This window comes from Rhipicephalus microplus, chromosome 3 (assembly GCF_043290135.1).
Source record: "Rhipicephalus microplus isolate Deutch F79 chromosome 3, USDA_Rmic, whole genome shotgun sequence".
In the NCBI taxonomy this organism is placed as follows: domain Eukaryota; kingdom Metazoa; phylum Arthropoda; class Arachnida; order Ixodida; family Ixodidae; genus Rhipicephalus; species Rhipicephalus microplus.
Genome location: NC_134702.1, coordinates 16,845,702 through 16,867,848, shown reverse-complemented (window position 1 = coordinate 16,867,848; position 22,147 = coordinate 16,845,702). Strand labels below are relative to the sequence as shown.

At 42.5% G+C, this 22,147-nt stretch overlaps 2 protein-coding genes across 5 annotated transcripts in view; both read left to right on the top strand.

Moving 5' to 3' along the window:
* Positions 1-17,675, top strand: part of LOC119181410 (E3 ubiquitin-protein ligase RNFT2) — a 42,279-nt gene extending 24,604 nt beyond the window's left edge. Inside the window, exons 6-11 of the mRNA XM_037432642.2 lie at positions 3,367-3,467; positions 5,770-5,923; positions 11,307-11,456; positions 12,298-12,363; positions 13,614-13,715; positions 17,208-17,675. Of these exons, the coding sequence (XP_037288539.1) occupies positions 3,367-3,467; positions 5,770-5,923; positions 11,307-11,456; positions 12,298-12,363; positions 13,614-13,715; positions 17,208-17,339 (705 nt within the window). The 3' untranslated portion in view covers positions 17,340-17,675. The remainder of the gene's footprint in view (positions 1-3,366; positions 3,468-5,769; positions 5,924-11,306; positions 11,457-12,297; positions 12,364-13,613; positions 13,716-17,207) is intronic.
* Positions 17,676-19,038: 1,363 nt separating this feature from the next.
* LOC119163727 (glutathione hydrolase 1 proenzyme-like) overlaps positions 19,039-22,147 on the top strand; it is a 66,836-nt gene continuing 63,727 nt past the window's right edge. For 3 of the 4 annotated variants that reach the window (XM_075888975.1, XM_075888973.1, XM_075888972.1), the window contains exon 1: positions 19,039-19,412. In XM_075888975.1, the coding sequence (XP_075745090.1) occupies positions 19,156-19,412 (257 nt within the window). In that variant the 5' untranslated portion in view covers positions 19,039-19,155. The remainder of the gene's footprint in view (positions 19,413-22,147) is intronic. The other variant, XM_075888974.1, reaches the window with a different exon arrangement.

The window sequence follows — 22,147 nt, the reverse complement described above, 5'->3', positions numbered from 1 at the left end:
CCAAATAATATTTTTCTGTAATCCTGAGACCATGTTTTATATCATAGTGTGATTTTAGACCAAAATAAGTAGTAGAAGTTGAGGAACATGCATTTTACTGGTGGGCTGTCGTGAAAAGCTGTGTGAAAATTGTGCATAGCTGTATGCAAACTTGCAGCTTTCCTTTGGCCCAGTGCCACCATATTGGCATCATCATAAAGAGGACAGATTGGTACTCAAGATAGCCAGAAAGATGCAATTCTCCAATGAAAAATAAAGCCAGCTTCATTCCGAGTTCCATTTGATCTGCTTCTAGCTTCAATTTCTTTAAGCTCCATTTTCCCAGCTTCCATTTTTGGAGCAGTCGCTGTCAGTCAGCCCTGTGCATGCCATTTCACAATAAATTCAACTATAGCCATTCCGTTTTGTGCACTTAGATTCTGAGACATTGGTGAGTGCCATAAAGCTGTCCATATTTGTGTGCACATCATACAGACTTTTGTAATTGGCTTTTTGTAAAAGTTGTTGGTAAGACAATATGTCCAGGACATTTCAGAAATATTTTTGTGTGTTTACTTAAATAATAAAAATAAACCAATAGCATTACAGCGTAAAATGGACCCTTGTAAATATTCTTATGTAAACACTTTGATGAGCTTGTGTCTAATTAGCTAATTAATTTTGGGGTGACAATGAGAGTCTATCAAGTGTTGAACACAAAAGTCATGTTAGATGGCTCAAAACCAGTTTCAGTAATGATATCAGCACGACAAATGACATCTGCATGCCGATTTTCATCCCTTAGCTTCATAAATAACAAAGATAATTTTCATTGCTACGTCCCCCTTAAGATTAAGGACTGAGAAAGTGTTTCAAAGAATTTGCCAGTTGTTGAATAGTGGTTGTACTATTGAACACTGTATGGTAGTGCGGTGATGCACTATGTGTGTAAGTATTCGCTCTCATATTTTTCTACTCATTTCTAAGGCAGCTAACAGTATTTCTTGTTATTTCCTTACGAGTATGACATTACTTTTCGACCATCAGCTCTCATTGAATATCTTTGGATAATTTTTATGTGCAAGACCTTGGTATGCTTCATTAAGCCTTATGTCTTGATCATGACAGCACTTTCGTATTTCGTGCTTCGTAGCATGCTATATTCCAAAAAATGCATTTGTATAAAATGTTTAAATTGTGTAGCTAAGTCGGCTTGTTGGGAAATTCTATTCCATTGCTAACACCTTCCTTTTTCAATTAGCACAGGTGGTTTCTCTTAGACTTGATTGTGCCGAATGCCCCGTTGGGCTCTTTTAAATCACTTTTTAATTGTTTGAGAGTATCATAAGTTCTTCCCAATCCTCCCCACGATATGAAACAGCTGTTGCCACAATTATTATTATTGCTGTACAAATGGACTCCAGGCATGGGCAAGTAGACACAATAGTGGCTCTATTTATTCTTCGCCGTGTTTGCTTAGCGAGCAAAGCGATGTCTTTGCAATGAATAAGTTTCTAAGAAAGGGCTCTTTTTCTTTTTGCATTTCTTATTTCTGTTTGCCTCCATCGTGTCGAACATCTGTTGCTGTCTGGGAAAACAGCTGCGCTGCAGACTCGAGGCACGGCTTGGCCTGCTGCTGTCGTTTCTAGCTTTTTCCTGCGAGGTCATATAGTGTACGGTAGAAAAGGACTTGGGCGAGGGGTTCAGGGTGAAGGTAAAGGATGTCGCTTCCTGCTACGCTGGCAGGACGTAGATAAGAAAAAAAAAAAAGTAGTAATAAGTGAGTTTGTTTGCACAAGGTCGCAGAAAAGAGAGGTTTCTTGGGCTGCAGGTGGTGAATATATAAGAAACTAGGGTGAGAAAAAGAGGAAGGAGGTTCAGAGAGAGAAGTGGAGGAGGAGGGTGCTTCAGCTGGGTTCGGTGACGCAGAGGCAGCATGTGGCACTCCTCTCTCGGCTGCTTTGACGTCGTTCGCTCTGCTTCTTGAGCTGGGCTCTGTATTGCTCTCTCTCTACCGCAGTTTTTTTTTTTTGATGGGAGGGGGGAGGCACTGTGTCGCTGTCATGTGATATTTCAATTCTTTTTGCACCTTACTTTGTCCTCACGCTGCGAGTGTTTCATCGCACGACTCTTCGCTGTCAAACCTGTTGCTACCTCCACTGGTCTGCTCGCATCCAACGCATCATCGGATATCCGCAGCTGTCGCTTGGAATACCTGGCGGTTGTTGATTCCGTGGCGAGGATTTTTCTGCTGTGCCAGCACTTGCTTTGCGTATCTGAGCCACACTTTTCTGTGTGTAGCTTTCTTGAAGTTGGCTTTTTAGTTGGTTTTTTTTGGCTTTTCAGCACTGTTTTGTTTGCTGGTGTTGTCATTCCTTATGGCAGAGCGACGATGGTAGCGTTTGATCTATGAAGTGTGCCTTCTCTTTGGCCAGTCGCATTAGCTGCCATAATTTCACTCCTCTGGCAGTACTTGCACTGTGCAAGTATACGTTTGTTTAGAGGTTTAACATTATCGCAGATTTCGTTGTTACATACCTGTTATTGCCTCAAATAGGAAGTCCCTGATGTTGTTTTTTTCTCTAGATTGTACTCTCTATTTATACATCACTGATGTTTTTTAGTTGGCTGTGCATTTGTTTCTAGTTTCTAAGGCACTCCGGCGGGACCTTCAGAAGTCTGTGCTTTCAATTATATCTATCTTTAGCATCTGAATCGGGTTCCTTTTGAAGTAATCCATTGCTCGCTGCTTGCAAAGCCACCTGGAGGGCCCTCTTTGCAGCTCATTTGCACTTTCAAACAGCAGGGGGAACGTCTCTGTCGTCATTGAGATCGTTCGAGAAAGTAGTTGCTGTGGAAATAATTTCCATGATTCTTGTTGTTTAGTTGTCTTTCTCTCTTTTTGCACTTTGCAAACAAAGTGCGGTTTGTGAATTTGTGACTAAAGCTCTGAAGTCCACTGCTTTGTGGCAGTTAATTCTGGCTTGTGCTTCCATTTAGACTCTGACACTTTACTGTTGCGCAGTTTCTTTGCCGACAATTGGCACGACTCAATACCATTCTTATTACGCAGATTCGTTGTGTCTGCTCACCTTCCAAGCTTCCCCTTTGACTTTGACAGTTCTTTTGCCGTCTTTAGCCCGATAACTGCGACACATAGCACCTGCAAGAGCACTCGAACCTCCAACACATTTCTTGAAAGGCCACAAGAGGAGATCGTACCACTGGTCGCCATTCTCTAAGTGTTTTCTTTTCCTCCAATCTCTTTCTTTCTCGCCTCTCGTCCACCCTCTGCCACCATGTTGGCCTACATTGCCCTGCTCGGCGTGCTGCTGTTGGTGTGCCTGTGGTGCTGCGCGGTGACCATGGGATCGCCCAACATGGCAGGCGAAGCGCCAGTTTAGCAGCCTGCTCATTGTGGTCACCAACCTGTGCACCTGCGTCTGCTTCGTCTACTTCCTACTTGCTGACAAAGGCCTAGCCTATGCGTAAGTAGAATTTTCGCTGCATTACACATTGCTCATTTCTGCCATGTGTCATCCTATCAGTACGTGCGCTGCAGCCTTACCATTTGAAAGTGTCGATTCCTCTTCGTTTCATGGTTGCACTTTAGATAGCGACCAGTGGATCGCTATCTAAATGGCCACCTAGTTTATGCTTACTGTGAGTGGAGAGTGAAAAAAAAAAAAACTCGGGTGTAACCTTACTCAAAGTGCAAACCATGCCTTTTTTGTAGAAAAAACTGCTCATAAGTATAAAATACCCAAGATCTTTGCGGGGGAATGTGAGGAGTATTTGTACAAAAAGTTCAAGCCGGAATGTATTTATGTTGATAAAGGCAATGAAAAAAATGTGAAAACGCTAAGGAAAATTTTAAATAATGTTTTCTTTGGCCGGTGTATTTCTTTTTTTTTTTCTAAATTATTATACGTCCTAACACCACTAAAAAGGGTGAAGAAAGAAGGTGCTTCAAAAGACCCCTAACAATGGCTTGTTGGGTGTACTCGCTTAATTGCATGATCTAAGGCCTCTCAAACAAAACAAATCAACGTTCTAGCCCGTTAGACCCCTGGCAGCCTTCTACCACTTTGTTCGCAATAAAAATTCTGCAAGTCAACGGAGCAGTCCTGCTTGGGCTGACTCACAAGTAGATTTACTGCAGGGCAAACAGGTGTGCATCATGATAGTCTGCAGCTGCATGGCTGCTTGTGGAAGATTGAGTGTGGCATGCCGACTTACTTTCTTTCTGGAGGCTTTTTTTCACGAACACGTTGGTTTGATGACTCATTGTGCATGATTGTTGCAAGCCATGGTAACGCTTCTATGTGCTATTGTGTTAAGATGATGTAAAGGTGTGCTTCAACGGTCCATCTGAAGGATACTAAAATACATTGTGCTAGCAATGGATAAGACGCACAGTTACAACTATTGTCTCATGTACCTGTAGATGCTCTCCCTGGTTTCATTTAAATAAACGTGAACGCCGTGGGCATAGGCATACGCACAGGGGGCAGCCACCCGCTCCTAGTCACCTAAAGGGGGAGGGGAATATCCATCCCATACATTGACATAATAGAAAGGGGGCACTGTCATGAAAATTCCTCCCCCCCCCCCCCCAAGAGAAACCTTGCACACGCATATGACCATGAGGCAAGCATGTTAAAAGGAAATTATTTACATAGGTGATACTATGACAAGTGCCTATTTGCTTTAGTTTGTTGCTGTTACCTGCTCAAAATTCATGCTCTCAGTGCATTTATACATTGTTGCCTTACTTCATCGAACGAAACAAGAGATTTGTCTGAACTTGCAAGAGTGATTTAAAGATGAAAGTTTGATGGAATTTTAATAAAATGTGTCGTATATTATCAAAACATTTAAAGTGTGTCTTGTATTTTCTCAATGTACCAACATTGAACAAGGCACTTGGGCAGTAGCTAAGACATAAATAAATAAACTCAAACTCAAACATCGAAATGCATTAAATGTTGCATTTTTTGTGCCAAATGTTTTTTTTTTTATGTGATAACCTAGCATTTACCTTTGCTCTAGTCAGCACAGCTACACATTGCAGGTGCGTACTATTATGTATGCATACACAAGAAAGAAATAATTTAGTATTATAGCGAAGTTATCTCATGGGAATGAGGAATAAAACTATGTCATACCACAGATTGGTTCATTAGAATGTGAGGCACATTGCTCTTCTAATAGCAATACACAAGCATTCAGGTATGCAGAGATACAAACTAAAGTGAGTGTACTATGTGGTCAAGGAGGAAATTGTACAGGAACTCAGTAATGGTTGAAGATATTAGACACTGGAATAAGATTATGAAGCGTGACTACCCTTGGATTGAGTTTGCTTAGGTTGTACTACTGAATGCATTGGGATAGACATTTTTCCTGTAGTTTAAAGCTATACTGGGTAATAAGTTGTGTGGCGTTTCATGCTCCGAAAACCAAAATGTGATTTTGAGGTGTATGTAGTTGGGAAGTCTAGCTGCATAGCTAAATCTATGTATAGTATGCGGGCATGTTTTGTATTTTGTTCCAATCACCTGTCGTCAAGCGCACCTGCTACCAACTGTGGAGCTTAGCAGTACAGAGGGGTAATCTCTAAGCTACCAAAGGTCAGTTCAAAGCATTTCGATGTTATCATTTGGAGTGACGAAGTTAACATGGTTGTTTGTACCTCACACAATACTGCTAGTTTTGATAGTGTACAAATTTTAGACTATATAAACTGCTACTACTGTGTTCATAAAGCTCGTGCGCTTTGTCCTTCAGGCTCATCCTGGTTCCCCCGTACAGCCAGCCCATTGGTGGACTGGAAGTGGTGTGGATCGTGGTGGTCACCGACTTTGTGCTCAAGCTGATCACCATTTTCGTGAAGGCGGTGATCGTGGCTCTTCCCGCCTGCCTTTCTTCTTTCCCGAGACGAGTATGAATAAGTGGCTTCTTTTCCAACTGGCAATATGTAGTACTTGTTTCGATCTTTAGAAAAATATTTTTGTCCCAAGCATTTTTCCACATACTCTTTCATTGATTATTGATACAGAGACGTGGATGTAGCTTACTATTGCATATAACAAAGTGAATATCAGCATGTAATAAATGTGTGGTTATGTTGAACATTAATGTGATATTGTTGGAGCCTGTGTTAAAGAAAATATAATGTCAGCAACATTGTCTGCGAGCGAGAAAACCTGATAGATGCAAAAAACCAGAATCGAGGTCCCTCCCTGCTTAGCTTCCAGCACTTTTGTCAAGACAACAGAAGAGAGAAAGCAATTGCAGCATGCAACAAATTTTTGCAACTCCCCTCGTACTGGGCAGATTCTAAAAATATTTTGCAATGGCGAATTCGTGAGACAATAAGCTCGCTTTAATGAATCCGTTCTATAGCTACTCGAAAAAGTGTCACAGTGCCCCTCTAAAGCGAAGTTAAGTGTCATCCAGGCTTTTTGTATACACTCAGACCTCACTATAACAAAATTGCATCTTACATTAAAATAAGTTCGTTATATCCAAAAATTCGCTATAAATGCTTATCTCTAACACTATGTCTATTGCAAGACCATTTTTCATATACTTCGTTATAGTCGGTATCTTGTTACATCCGGGTTCATTATTTGGAGGTTTATGTGTATAACTTAGGTGCGTTCATCTCGTCTTGATTGCAGGCATCACTGTTATGAAGTGTTAAAATAAGGTATGTACCGTAGAATGATTAGTAGGATGGAAAGTGATATGTACACTTGACTTCACGAGATAATTACATCTGTTTCGATATTCATATCCAAACATAAGAAATGGCTCTTGAAGCTTAGAAAGCCCACCCTATTGCATTTGAACAATGTACCTGAGGTTACTGCGCAGCATTGCAGTTAACATACACTGAATGTTTGTTTCTTTATTATTTCATACTTTACTGCAGAGAAATAGTTGACGCAGGAGAGGGTGTGCAAAAAAAATGTGAAAAAAAAAAAGCACAGTAACAGGTTGCACATCAGTACATAACATGGAGGAAGTTGGTGGTTATAGATTCTACTCTGTAATTACTCCTGAAAAGATTGAACTTTCATACAAGTTATGTAGTTATTGCAGATGCAGGCTTGATGCGATGACTTCGTGATGTGAGGCTCGGCTGGTGTTTCCCTCAGCAGTCATGTGGTTATATTCCTAGTTTATCGAGCTGAGTAGAGGTTTGCGACTTCTTTTAATGACGATAGTCTTTCTTAGGGACCTTCGACGGAAAAATTTTGATCTGTCTGTCTGTCTGTCTGTCTGCCTGTAAATTTGTCTGTTCGTCCGCCCTAACGATACCTGAAACGGCACCAAACGGCCAACACCATCTGCAGTGCCCACCAATATTGCTCAAGGTTTAGCATTCATAGTTGTGCGATTGTTAATTAAAAAGCAATTATTACACATATCTGAGGTGCCACAACAATGCTTCGATGTTTTGTATGTCTGCCTTTATACTAGAAGAGGCATACACAATTAACTCTAAGGAATGTAGTGTTTATCGCGCTGAGCTGACAGTGCGACGCAATGCTCAAAAATGTGTTTTCAACGCTTTGCTACGACGTCACGGTACTGGCACCTGCTTGTCGCTTTACGTTCTACATCTTATTACCTCCGAGACTGGCGCGCATCTTTCTCCTCGAGCTGCACGCCTTCGTTTTTGAAGATAACTGCCAGATCGCACTTGTGTCTAACGTGCCTCGATGCGCTCGTTTGCCTCCGCTACATGCTCGAGGCACTCTAATGCAGCACGTCCAGAATACCACTGACCGATTTCCTTGCGCAGACTATCAAATAAACGTTTTGTTCACTCTCTCCAGACGCAAGACTGTCGTCTTTCGACTACATATGCGGTGTAACATGCAGATTCGGAACCATTTTTTTGTTTTTTTCATTCGTAACGCCTATCCTTTTCTTTTATCTTTTGTTGATGTTGGACAGCGTATATCCCGACAGAGAGAGGCTTCATCGAGAAAGCTCAGGAAAGCCAGCACTTGTTCGGACAAGCGGGCGTATACCTTCCCGAGAAGTCGTCAGGAATGAGCGAAAGTCTTTCACCCATTGCGTGCTATCACGTTTCTTTAATGAGCTCATCGCATTTACTCATAAACGGTCTGCTCAATGTTCAGGGAAACCAGCAAACTACATGTCCACGGAACCACTCTGGAGGACGCTTCACCACTCTGGAGGACTGGACGACGCGTCAGTTGCCCGGAGTTTCAGTTTACGTTGCAAGTTCGTCACCATATATAAGCAGAGTCATCAAAAAGAAGTGCAACCGATTTCGGAGGATATTACCCTCAAACTTAGAGGAACAAATGGCAGATGTTCGTGCGTCGGAACAATTTCGAGCACTGTTCAAGTGCCGAGCTATTTCTTGATATTATCACGTGAACTAAGGAATACATTAAAAGGAAAAAAAAAACGCAGATTGCTGCGATGCGTGAGCTGCCCGCCCCCCCCCCCCTTTTTTTTGTCGCTTCTAGATATCGTAATTCCCCCGTTCGTATCAGTCGTTTAGTTTCGTTTGATCTGACCGGCACCGGGCAAATTGAAATTATTCCTCTTTGATTACTGGGATTGAGACAAATAATACCACTATACAGCGCCTGTGCATACTCTGATAATGAATGCCGTAATGACATACTATGTTTATGAGCTGGACGCGTCGAATCTGTCTTTTTGTCTATGTCTGTTTATCGCAACATCTCCAACAGATGGATGAATTGATATAGCCGTACCCTTTAGATGGGGCGGTGGCTAGCGCCACCAAGCCGTAATATTTAGTAAACCAAAAACTAGATTTTTTTTTCTCTAAGTAGTGAGGTTGAGGACTTGTACTTTGCAGTGAAGGGTTTAATTTTCACTCGCGGCTTGACTTCATCCACCAATCAGATAACCTCCTCCTAGTTATTTCTACACGTTTAAAGTCTATTTTGCCCTTCCTGTCCCTAAACCCCAGTGCTTTGAAAAACTCAGCGCCATCATTATAAACCATAGGACGAAGCCCTTTACAGAACATTATCAAGTGTTCGGCAGTTTTCTCCTCTTCTCAACGCGCACTGCATACCGTGTGTATACCCCCTTCGTATTTGGCCCAATATGTATTAGTTCGCAATACTCCTGTCCTGGCCTCAAACAGTAGATACCTACCCCGAGTATTATCATAGATCCCTTCCTTGGCAATTTCCTGCTGAAAAGATCGATAGATCCTTAGTGCGGACTTCTTAATCATGCCAATTCTTCGCATATCGGTCTCAGCTCCCTTCACCTTCTTCTTAACCAATAATTCTTTTTGGTTTGGCCCCCTGGTGTTTTCTAAGTATTTACCAGTCAATTTTCTGGTTCGCTTCCTCCATTTTCTATTGACATTTTTCATGTAAAAGAAGCTGAATACCTTCCTAGCCCAACGCTCCTCCCCCATTTCTCTCAATCGCTTCTCAAATTTTATCTTGCTGCTAGCTTCCCTGCCGTCAAATGATGCCGATACCATATCACCTTGTACTCCCTGATTTGGTGTATTCCCGTGAGCTCCTAAGGCAAGCCTACCTATTTCACGTTGCTTAATTTCTAATCTTGCTTGAACTTCTGATCTCATGCACAAGACCGCATTGCCGAACGTCATACCAGGAACCATGACCCCTTTCCATATTGCTCTCACAACATCATACCTATTGTAATTCCACAGTGCCTTGTTTTTCATCACTGCTGCATTCCTGTTACCTTTAGTCGTCACGTATGTTTCGTGTTCATTTAGGTACTCAGTCCCATTGCTTATCCATGCGCCCACATGTCTGTATTTATCAGTTATCTCTAGCATGGCCCCCTGTATTCTAAGCTCACTATCTTCATCATCATTAAAAATCATGACTGCTGACTTTTCCTTATTGAATCTGAAATCTAACCTATCTCCCTCATTACCGCAGATGTCCATCAATCTCTGCAAATCTTCCTTGCTGTCGGCCATTAACACTATATCGTCGGCGTACATCAATGCTGGCAGTGCCTGTTCAATGAGTTTTCCCTGTTTGACGAAAGAGAGGTTAAAGCCAAGTCCACTTCCCTCTAATTTGGCCTCTAATTCTTGTAGGTACATCTTGAATAACAAGAGTGACAGAGGACCCCCCTGCCTAAGCCCCCGTTTTACCTCTGCGGGCTTGGATACCTGTTTTTCCCACTTTATAACTACCTTGTTACCTTTATAAATATCCTTTAAAACATTAGTGAATCCATCTTCCACACCTAGTGTGTCCAGTACTCCCCACAAGTCCTTTTGAGCCACGCTATCGTACGCTCCCTTTATATCCAAAACGATGATAATAGGTGGCTGTTCCCTTTGAATCGGGTGGTCACAGATAGTGTGACCTAGCTGGTAAGAAAAGAAAAAAAAAAAAGAAAGAAGAAGGCAGCACGCGCCTCCGCGCCATCTAGCGAACACTTCGCGTACTAGGGGTGGCAAGACAGACTACTACGGCAGACAATTATACGCCCTAAGGAGCTTCGCCCCTAAAAAAATCGCCGACGATTACGTATACTGCGTTATGCGAATTCTGAGCGCCGCTGTCCAGGTGTCTGATTACGTGATAAGATGGGGGCAAGTACTTTAAAAGAGGTATGAACGCATGCCCAGTTGCATACCAAGCCATGAGTAGCGTGACTGGCGCGGACAATCTCGTGCAGCCCAGTTCGCATTCTCCACCACAGACTGAGCGTACAGCATGACTGCCTCGATATCCGGAAGAACGCGGAAGGCAATTATTGGGTGCGTTCCCATACAGCTGCCGCATACAGGCCCCCGTACACGCAGCGCTTTGTTTCCTTAAGTGCATCGGGGAACGCCCTCACGGTAAAACCTAATGATGACGTCATCTGCGACCGCACGACGGCGCGAACTGCTGTGGCGCCACGGGTGGCCGCAGAAGCAGCTGTCATCTCGCACACTGTCTTTCCCTCCCTTTCCGCTGCGATATATATATATATATATATATATATATATATATATATATACATATCTTGCCCACGGATCCAGCCAACGGCAAGTTATCTTTTCACCCACTTCATATATACATTACAATTCGGTCTAATATCTTCCCTATACTTTCATTGGCGATATTGTTTGTTAGATCTTATTATTATTGTGTAAAAACACGAAAAAACGAGCGCTTATGTATACACTCCTTACCTTTATATATATATATATATATATATATATATATTGCTACATGCAATATCTTTCGACGACATTTGCGGTGTAACATGCAGATTTGGAGCCAATTTTTATGTGCTGTCTTTTGCAGGGCCGCTACTACCTGTTTGTAGAATGCTGCTCCCAGCTGTACCGATCAGTGATGCCTATGCAGCACTGGCTGTATTACTTCTCGGAGTCGTACACTGGTGCGGGCAAGTTGTTCAGCATGGTCCTCTCTGGTGCATACCTCCTCTGCAAGGTTTGTAGTATAGTCTGTTGCACACTGCAGGGCTTTATTGGGATAAACATTGTATGCACACCCCCCGAAAGTACTTGCCATTGTTGCCTCCATTATGTCCTGTTTGTATGTATGTATGTAAAAAGACAAATATAAAAAATAATTCAGAATAAAAAAATATTCTTAGCACATGTCTCAGAATCAAACCTGTGACGCCTCGCTCCAAAGCGCACCGCATTACACAATTCTGCCTTGCGCCATACGTTCTCCATAATACTAGCAGTGGGCTAATTATATACACCATTTACATCTGGTGGTACACAGAGTGTGGGGGGGGCTTCAACGTGTTTGCTATCATCCACGATATGGCACAAAGGGCACGCTCTAAAGGCCAATGCTCCACTAGTGACTGCATCGGATAGGCTGCTGTTGTGTTCAAAGGAGCAGCAGCGTTTGAAACTTGGATCAAAGACAAGCGGTGTAGGGCAATGCACAGGACACCACATGTGGCAAAATTAAAACTATGGGAAATGCGGGCTACGCTCCCTCGTTGCCAACACTCTCCTTGCGACCCACACTAGTTTTTGATTTTCGTATCTTCGGTCAACGCGAGTGCAAGAGCCACAGACTGGCTCGAGTTCCGCACATGCACCTAGGCAGCTCACTGATTTCTGCATTATAAAGTATATGCTACCTTGCTGCTGGTGTGAAATAGTGAGTGTAGAGAAAAAGAAAGTCGCCCATGGATGGCAGTTAAGCCAAGTGTCACACAATAACGTTGTCAGGGTTTTGTTACCAAACAAGCACTCAGTGCATGCTCCAAACTGGGTGTATGCGTTGAAGCTCGGTATTTTATTTCCAGTGTGCAGATGTTGTCTCCAAAACCAGAGCTTGGAAAAGAGGTCTCATTCAAGCTCTGTCAAATGTGGTAAGTCCCGCTTGTTTGAATTTATATATCTTAGTCACCACAGCATTCGGTTACACAAACTGTAAAAAAAGCACTAACTTAACATGTACTATAAGCAGATTGCCTTTTCTTAAATTCATCTGTGCCTTCACTGGTTACACAGTTAAAGTTGTTGCTTATTAGTGTAGATAGGGAGGGGAGATGCAACTTGAAAAAAAAAAAGTTTTATTGATCTGTAGCCTTGGGCAATTAAATTTTTTCACTTTATATATAGGCTTTTATGCTGATTTCAAGTGTGTAATTAGTTTTAAAGTAAGTTGCACAGTTCTTGTTTTGTGCCATGACAGTGTGTAAAATATAGTTCGTCTTGGACAGACTCTTTATGCCGATAACCTTGTTCTGACTCATTGAGGGCTCATCTTGTTCTGCATTAACTGTAGAATGCAGATATTTACGAAAAAAGTGCATCTAGGATATTTTATATGTCAAGAAGAAGTTGACAATGTGAGAATTCTTGGAATTCTCATCCCATACTAATTGCTTGCTTAAGGTTTTTAATAATTATACAGGCGATCTCAAGCTTTAATATAGATGCTTGCATTCTTCACATGTTAAGGAATATTTCATCCTGATCTTACTATTAAAAGTACCAATAACATGATGTCGAAATTCAAGGAGTCGCCCAAAAAAGGATCATGAGAAAAATGCATTTTAAAGATATTAGTCAAAGCTCATTTATTCGGCCGAAGTATGTTTTTTATATAATTTCTTTCATCATGAGAGCTTGGCAGTCATTGTTATTTTGAGCATGTGGCTTTTGTGGACTCCTCATGTCAAATGCAATGGCAAGCAGCCAGGTGACAAATTCAGGGGACTGTAGACAATGAGCTCTTCTTATTTTGGTAGCCACCGTGTGCTTGATAAAGCCAATTTAATCTAATTGGAGTTTAATTACAATCCAGTTTTTTTTTTTTGTTATGAAAGTATAGAAACCAAACTTGTGAATTAGTGAATTTAAAAGCATGTAAATTTGAAAAGAACTTGCATTTTTAGACTGGCATCTCCCCTTTACCGCAGAATATCATTTTTATTTCACGATTCTCATGCCATCTATTTGCAGAACTTGTCGTGATGATTGCACAGAAATTTTGCTGTTATCATCTACAAATGTTTACATTTTTGCCGGGTCGTATGGCGACCCTAGAGTCAGTCCAGCCATGTCTGCCAACCTCATTTATTACCATCCTTGTGCAACGATGGGATTCTTTCAGAATTATGGCCGTCCACCTACATCAGAGCAAACTAAAGCAGTTGGTGACACCTGCCCAATCTGCCAGGATGACTTCAAGCGGCCAACAATGCTGATGTGCAATGTGAGTAGAACTAAGGTTTCTATATATATATATATATATATATATATATATATATATATATATATATATATATATATATATATATATATATATATATATATACATCGAGGAAGGCAAGCGACAACTAAATAACAAACAATTCTACAAACACCTCGACTTTGACCCTACTACGGAGCACAAAAAAATCATTGTAACAACCCTAGAGAATCTCACACGTGAAGGCGCCATTAATTCAAAGCTTAAAAAGGCACTTATTACGGTACATTCGGCGCCTGGTCGTTTTTACATGCTGCCGAAGATTCATAAAGAGAATAACCCTGGCAGACCCATTATATCAGGCACGGGAACGTTAACGGAACCCATTTCCAGTTATATTGATTCTTTAATCAAAGACATACCACCCACACATGAGTCCTTCTTGCGTGACACAAACCACTTCCTTCGGGAAATAGCAGACGTGAAAATTCCAGACGGTGCATTTCTCGTAACATTGGATGTTAGCTCACTCTACACAAATATCCCACATGACGATGGTGTAAGGGCACTTGTTGAATCGTATGGCACACACAACCCTGTCGCTTATCCAAGCAAAAAAGTAATTGAAATCTTCACAAGACTTGTACTCGATTTGAACAGCTTTGAATTTAACAACCAGTACTATCTTCAAATCAGCGGTACGGCAATGGGTACAAGAATGGCCCCAAACTACGCCAACATATTCATGCACCACATAGAGTCCAATTTTCTTTCATCTTGTAATATCAAACCATTACTCTATAAACGGTACCTAGATGATATATTCATAATTTGGACACATTCGGAAAACGAGCTCCTCAAATTCATACAGGCATTCAACCAGGTACACCCCAGCATTTATTTTACACACACCTACTCTAACACTGAAATAAACTTTCTTGATGTACTCATTCGAGTTGACGATGGTGCGTTGGTAACTAACGTATACAGAAAACCTACAGACAGGCAACAATACCTGCACTTCAAAAGCTGCCACCCGCGACATTGCAAGACCAGCATTCCCTATTCCCAAGCACACAGATTTCGACGAATCTGCTCCCGCACCGAGGACTTCCACAAAAACAGCACACATATGCGCGAAGTACTCCTTAATCAAGAATACCCACCAGCTATCATCGATGACGCCATCAAAAAAGCTGAAAATCTGGACCGCCAGATTCTTCTCAACCACCAGAGAAACGCCGACCAACACCGCAACAAAAACTTGCTATTAACTTTCACGAGCAACCCACCGAACATAAACAAGGTCCTAAGAAAACACTTTAACATATTGGAACAGAGCGTGCGACTATCCAAAATTTTCACTTCTCCTCCTTGTGTTGTATACAGAAGGCCGAAAAATATAAAGGATCATTTAATAAATTCAAAGATAGGTGTGAAACCTCAAATTGGGTGTCACCCTTGCGGAAAAAGCAGATGCAGGGTATGCAAACACATGCAGACAACGACAGTGGCGAAAAGCACCCACTCGGATTTTAAGCACAGGATAAGAGGTGCACTAGACTGTGACTCAGACAATGTCATATACCTCTTGGAATGTGGGGTATGTAACATGCAATACGTGGGCCAGACAGACACTCCGTTTAGAATTAGATTCAACAACCATCGGGCACATGTACGATCTCTTCCAGGCCTTCCACTTTCAAAACACTGCACATTAAAAGACCACAGCTTTGATGACATCAGGGTTACACTACTAGAAAACAACTTTCGAACAATCAGAGAACGGGAACAACGGGAATCTTATTTTATCTACAAATTTAACACGATAAAATACGGAATAAATGAACACCCAGGCACTCTGTCTGCGTTACGACCGCTAAAAGACGCAAACGCTTCTCTCTAATCAGTCCGGTTTCATTACGACAATAATATTACCCGCTAACGAAGCTTTTGGCCTATGCATCTGACAACATAGAAACGGTTTGCCTAATCAAGCACAGCCGGAACGCACAGATAAGTGGTCCCGAAGGTCGTACGGTCCCCCCCCCCCTCTTTTTTTTTTTTTTTTTTTTTTTTCTTCGTCAAGCTTCAGCGCACATTCTGTTCCTTCACTGACAAGGAGCTGACAGCTAGGTGGTTTCGTTAACTTTTTCCTACATGCGCGCATATCTTCCCAGTGGGCCTCAACTGTGTGGTGACTGTCCCGGAGTGGTACAGTCTCTCTCCCCCCCCCCCCCTGTTCTTTTTTCTTTTTTTTTTTTTTTCTCCTTCGTTAATCCTTTAACGCACATTCTTTTCCTTCACTGACAAGGAACCAATGCATATAATGAATATCGATGGCAGTGCCTCATTCACCGGCTTTTTCGCTACTCCCGATGCCACCAGCATGCACTTAAAGCACTTAAGCCCTCCCCATTAACTTGTCATACACTTCAAAGAGGAACGAGCCGCCAGCGGACTACACGGAAAGGGGAAATACAAAAACGGCGGCTCCCTGCCCACTTGGGGAAGTGTGGGTGCGGGGGAGGTATTGTTGACAATGATGACACTCCTCATCTACCTCTGCCCTACTCTGTTGAAATGCTGCCTCTTTCTAATTACGCCATGTCGGTCTTGCTTCTTCTCCTAGAATTTCTATATTTTATTTATTGTTTATTTATTCTTTTTTTTTTTTTCTTTTTTTTGTCTCTCTTTCTCATTTGACCCCTCCCCTCCTGTCTCGACAGGATATAAAAAAGCACGGAACATGTGTAAATAGTATTATGCCTTGAAAAAGACAGGGTTCCTGTCGAAACGTCGGCACAATAAACAGTTGTTATGTGAAAGCGCATCTACTTTCATATTTATATATATATATATATATATATATATATATATATATATATATATAAACCTTACGGTCACAGCATTTAGTATCTTGGCATGTTTACCAGAAACAGCAGTAAACTGCACTGTAGCGAAACGCGTCTTTTCTCTATAATTAATTTTTTTCACTGTACTAGCCATTCTTGGAGATGTCCAAAACGATCAGGTTTTGGGATTCACATTTCCTCAATTACTTCTGTATTGATTGCATGGCATTACGTCGTTGGATATTTTAATTTTTGCAAGCCACCTGTAACTGATCTTGGCTAGTAATGGTGCATCTGCGAGTTTTTTTTTATTTGTTTATTTTCACGTTTTAGAGATTTTGCTTGATTTTTCACATGCTGCATTTCTTGTATTGCCTAATGAATTCTGACAAGTTTAGTTAACTTAGAATAGGCCAACTCTTTGATGCTTTTAGATAATCTCTCTTTTTCCCGATGTTAACACCTAATGTTTCATACTCCCGATACAACCCAATGTTAACTCAAGTTCGAGTGTGATGAGCTCCTTTGTCTCACGTGGTACCTACCCTGCATGCACACCTTTGTTTGCAATGTTATGTGGTTGAATATAGAGTTATCAATTAATGACTTGTGAGAAGGGGGCCATTGTGTTAAGTGCCTTTTTTTCTCGTCTCTTTTCTAGCACATTTTCTGCGAAGAGTGCGTGTCAGTGTGGTTCGACCGAGAACGGACGTGCCCTATGTGCCGAGCGCAGATTGCAGACGACCCGACATGGCGCGATGGCTCAACCACATTCCTTATTCAGGTGTTCTGAACTGGGACCAGGCACCTCGTAGTAAATGAAGGAAAAAAAAAAGAAAGACTGAAGAAAAGATGCAAAATGACTATAGGAACTCCCCCACTTTGTGTGCAATCAACACCTTCAATGTGGTTGCATATTTTTCTGTGCTGCATCCCTTTGCCAAGCCTCACTTTAGTGACTGAGCAAGAAGAAAAAAAAATTTTTTGGTGTTTTGTCATCAAGAGGCCTCCCCCCTCGTTTGACTGTTGCTTGTGTGTGTGCATGGTGATACACATACGTGCTGTGCGATGCCAATGGTGACAGGGCACATGTGGAATCTAATCAATAAAGGAATTTATGGCCACTGTTTGTAAGTGACTTGCTGATTTCTTCCAATATAGCTGCAAGTGAATGTTATGTGCATTATTTTGTGTCACATTCTGCAGTGTTGTAGTCAACCAGTAGTTTACATAGCTGATGCTGCTAAGTTAAAGTTTGTTTACATAAATAGAATCTTGGGACGGTGCCCTTTTCACCTTCTCGAACTTTCATGCAATACTGTGAAATGTTTTTAATTTAAAATCTAGGTAGTCAATATTTCTACAATGCTTGATAGAATACTCCTAAATGAAGAATGATAAAGCATCAAATCTCACTGCAATAAGCAATTTATAGCTTTAGCTGCACCTACTGAAGCAGGCAAAGTTGATGTTTCGTATTATGATTTGTGCTTTGGGAAAAACTTGGTAGTTGGGGCGAGCAAGAGTCCTATAATCACTTTATTATAGTTAACAAAAGTTTTAAATAGCACATGAAATTTTTATGCTTTAAAGATGCCCTGCTGCACTATTCAGTGTAATTATCAAGTGACCACTATCGGAGTTCATTCTCGTTCTAATGAATTCCCATGAAAGCTTTTCAAATCCATCAAGTAGGAGCGGGATCGCAGAGATTTGTTGAAAGATTTGAGCGATTTCTCGCTCTCTTCGACCCAACGAATGCAGTGCAAGCTAAACAAGAGGGGGGGGGGGGGCTGAAGGAGGGACTACAAAAGGCCACGTTTACTACAGTAACTTGCTTACCCTTGATTCTTAATTGGCTTCTGCGTCGGTGAGCGTGGCGATGTTGGCTTGTTAATGCATAACGGAAAGACAGTTACTTAGCATTCTGGATAGGACGGACGAGGACACCAAGGAAGGGACGCATCATGGTACCTGTTTATTTTGTGTGCATTCGATTCCGTAAATTGTAATAGTGCCTAGGTGTCGTTTCCTGCAAAAATATGTCAACCAAGTGCAGCGGAGTCTTTATTATGGTAACAACTTGGACACTCTAATTCGACATTTCGCCGTTGCCGTGATGTTTTGAAAAAGTCTAAGCGGTATATAAGATCACACAGCTTCTCGCACGCTGTACGGTATTTGTCTGAGAGTGAAATGTGAAGGATGTGTGTAGTCTCCATGCGCGGTGGCCGGAGTTGGAGGTAAGGGTAGCGCAGGGGAAATGCCTCGGACGTTTGCAGCGTGTGGAACAAGCACAGACTTCGAAAGCAACATGGCTTTATCCCGAGTCCTGCGTTTCCACTAACCGAGCATCAAGAAAGGGTAGAAAAAAGAGTAATCAAGGAAACGGCCGCCATATTTTTAAAGCCGCCGCAGTGTTTTTTGCACAAGTGAATGCTTCTGCAAAAGGTCGTTGCCGTCGACAAGTCGCCCTCGCCGCCGTGTGCGCTCGTCGTCAACCGAACACGTGGGTTCTGACGCGTGAAATAGTGCGAAGTGCAACCTTTGACGACCCCTCCATCAGTGCAAGGTGACCTGCAGATTCTGCGATAAATCCGGCACAGCGCATGCGCGTTCTCCATCTGAAACAGGTGAAAAAGTGTCTTCTGCAACGAATATCGAGATTCCAACGACACTTTACTGTCGCTGAAGTGGCGCCTCCCGTGTGGACGCAAATACTGCCAAGTTACTACTGCCTGCTCTTCTACTATACGCGGTACCTGCTGTCGTCTCTGCGTCGGTGGCTCGCCGCGTGCTTCATAGCCGTGGCTTCATCCGGTGCACGTCACGCAAGATGCGAGACTTGCAGGGAGCTACAATGCAGGTGGGCTGTCTCTTTCATTCCTGCACTGAAAAGGCAGATGGCGGGGGAAGGTGGGAACTTGACGCAGTGAAAACGTCGTAAAAAGGGAGTAAGCCGGCTTTTCGATAAGCGGATGTGTCTTCTTCAAGACCGTAGTCTTCCTAGAGGCTTGCAGTCGCTTTCTTCAACAAGGTAAGTGCGTTTGTCGAAACGTCGGCGCCGGCTTAGAGTGCCTCGGTGTGCGCATGCCAAAGGAGGACATCGAGGCTTATTAACCGGCTAGTTGCTTTTAACACGCCACATCAGTGGCGTAACCAGAGAGTGAAACGCCGCCGCCCCCCCCCCCTCCCCATTTTTTTTTTTTTTTTGCCCTGGCTGCGGCTCTGCGCCACATGTTTACAAACTTTAATCTATTCATATACAGAGCTGTGTAAAGCGACACTAAACAGACTGACTTTTTTGTATTAATTAGTTTTATATTAAAAGAGCGTTATACTTGCTGGGAAAATACTTTTTGTAAGCGAGAAAACGCAAAAAAAAAAAGAAAACGCGTATGGCGATGCCACTTTGAAGTTCCAACACCAGTCACCGTGACGTCATAGATATTGACGGTGTTTACAAAGGCCCACGTAGTCCATAATTGTTGAAAAATGAAGGACATTGTGTTCGGGTGAAAGCAGAGACACTACAGTGTTCCAGAACATTTCGTTGAGCAAATGTAGCCAAAATTCGAAAAAAAAACATCCATGACGTCACCATCGGAGACCTTCGCGGGAAATTGAAAATTGATACATTTGACAGGCTTCGTTATCTATTTTAAACCAATGTGAAGGAATTGCGGCTCGGGTGTTCTCAGTCTGAATTGATTTGTTGTTTCACTTTAGTGTTCCTTTACTAAAACACCACAAAGAAACAGTGGGGTGACAACTCATTCGCTGGGTAAAGATTTCTGGCAAATCAGGTATAAGGTTTAAACCACTCATGTCTTTCACAGCTAACTTTGCATCCGGATATCTCGGAGCACGGACAGGTCAGAAGTATTCTTCGAAGTTTAGCTGTCTACAAACACCATTACCATTAATTTTTTTACAAACATGCCCGCTCACTGCAGCCTCTATGATGTTTATTATTCGATCTAGAATAATCGAGTGGCTGACAAAGGTGTAACAATCAACTCTACGTGTCGCTCATAGCCTAAGATACACTAAAGTAAAACAATAAACTAAATAAACAATAAACTAAAGTAAACAATAGAGTGAAAGCTAGTTTAACAATCACGTCAACTTAATAGTTGCCTTTAGTGCCCCTTTTATAGCAAGCATGGTATTGGTGTACCTCCCAGCACTGAATTTAAAAAACAAGAACATGAAGTTTAATGTTTATCACCCTGTACTGTCGTATTTTCTCGCCTTTAACTACCTCTGACCAGCAAGTGCAATGTGACAATGAGCTACAATGCGGAAAAAACAGAAAAAAGAAATAAGAAATACAAGAACGATGACAACGACGTGCGTTGCTTTTGCGTTATTTTGACTGCATTCTTTAAGGTTTTTTTTTTTTTGGGCACAGCAGTTATTAGGGACGCGTACCAGCACACCCTGTGCGCCACTCCAAAAAAGTGACAACATCGCCCAGAAATGAAGGGGGGAAAACACTTGCACTTGACAACGTCAGTCATCGTGTCTTCCAGTTCGCTGTTCAGCTTGTATGGCGCTGCGAGCGTTAAAGTCATTCTCGAGGCCTTCAAGTTCATTCCCAGATATGTTTCTGTACGCTCGGTAGAGTGATTTCAGAATCATGCATTTTTGTCTTTCGGAAAATAAAGACGCTGCAAGGCTTTATTTTTCTGTATATTTAGGGGCGAAGCTCTTTAAGGTGTGGGTCGTGCGTCTCCTGTATGTCGTAGCCACCTGTCGTTTTAGTCCTTGGAATGTCCGCTGGATGGCGGTACTCGTATATGATGAATATATGATGAATAGATGTGAAATGGTGGTACTTTGAGTGTTCACTAGACGGACGGACGGATGGACCCGGCCAGCGGAGCATGATTCATGGTTTGCCGATATGACCCTTCGAAGCTTCTCTCTACTCATCATCGTGGATATGCTGTGATTTTTTTTTTTTCAGAAAATATTCAGCCAGTACGAACGCGTCTTTGTCTGCGACAACGCAAATCACGCCTGGCTTGGGTATCGTAGCTTCAGGTGCAACGTAATCTATTAAGTGGACCCTGTCATTTTTTGGGCAGTTTTTCACGAACGCAAGGTCGCATCCTTCGTATCATTACCACACTGGCCTAAGCGCTGTGCGGAGGATCTGTAATATTTTGTACTTTGCGGGCACCTGTGGTCAGCAGGAGGAGGAGGGAGGAAAGAACTTTCTTCAGAGTCCGCCGAGTTGGTGGGTTGGGCCAATGGCCCCGCCTAGGTTACGGCCAGGAGTCCTTGAATCCTGGCGGCTTCCTCGGCCCGATGGACGGCCCACATCTACCTTCGAGGACGGGGCTGAGCACTGCTGCTTCCCAGCGCGCGCGAAGGCTATCGCCAGAGGCCGCATACTCGTTACGGGCACTAATCCCTCTACATTCACGTAACCTATGCTCTGAAGTGGCTCTGGAGTCGCAACACTTGCACCTGTTCGTTTTGTCGATATCGGGGGGGGGGGGGGGAGTGTTTATGTTTAGAAGAAGGAAAAGAAGAGAAAAGTGAGCCCCGCAACTGTCTGCATCAGGGTGCGACACCTCAGTAGTAGCTCAC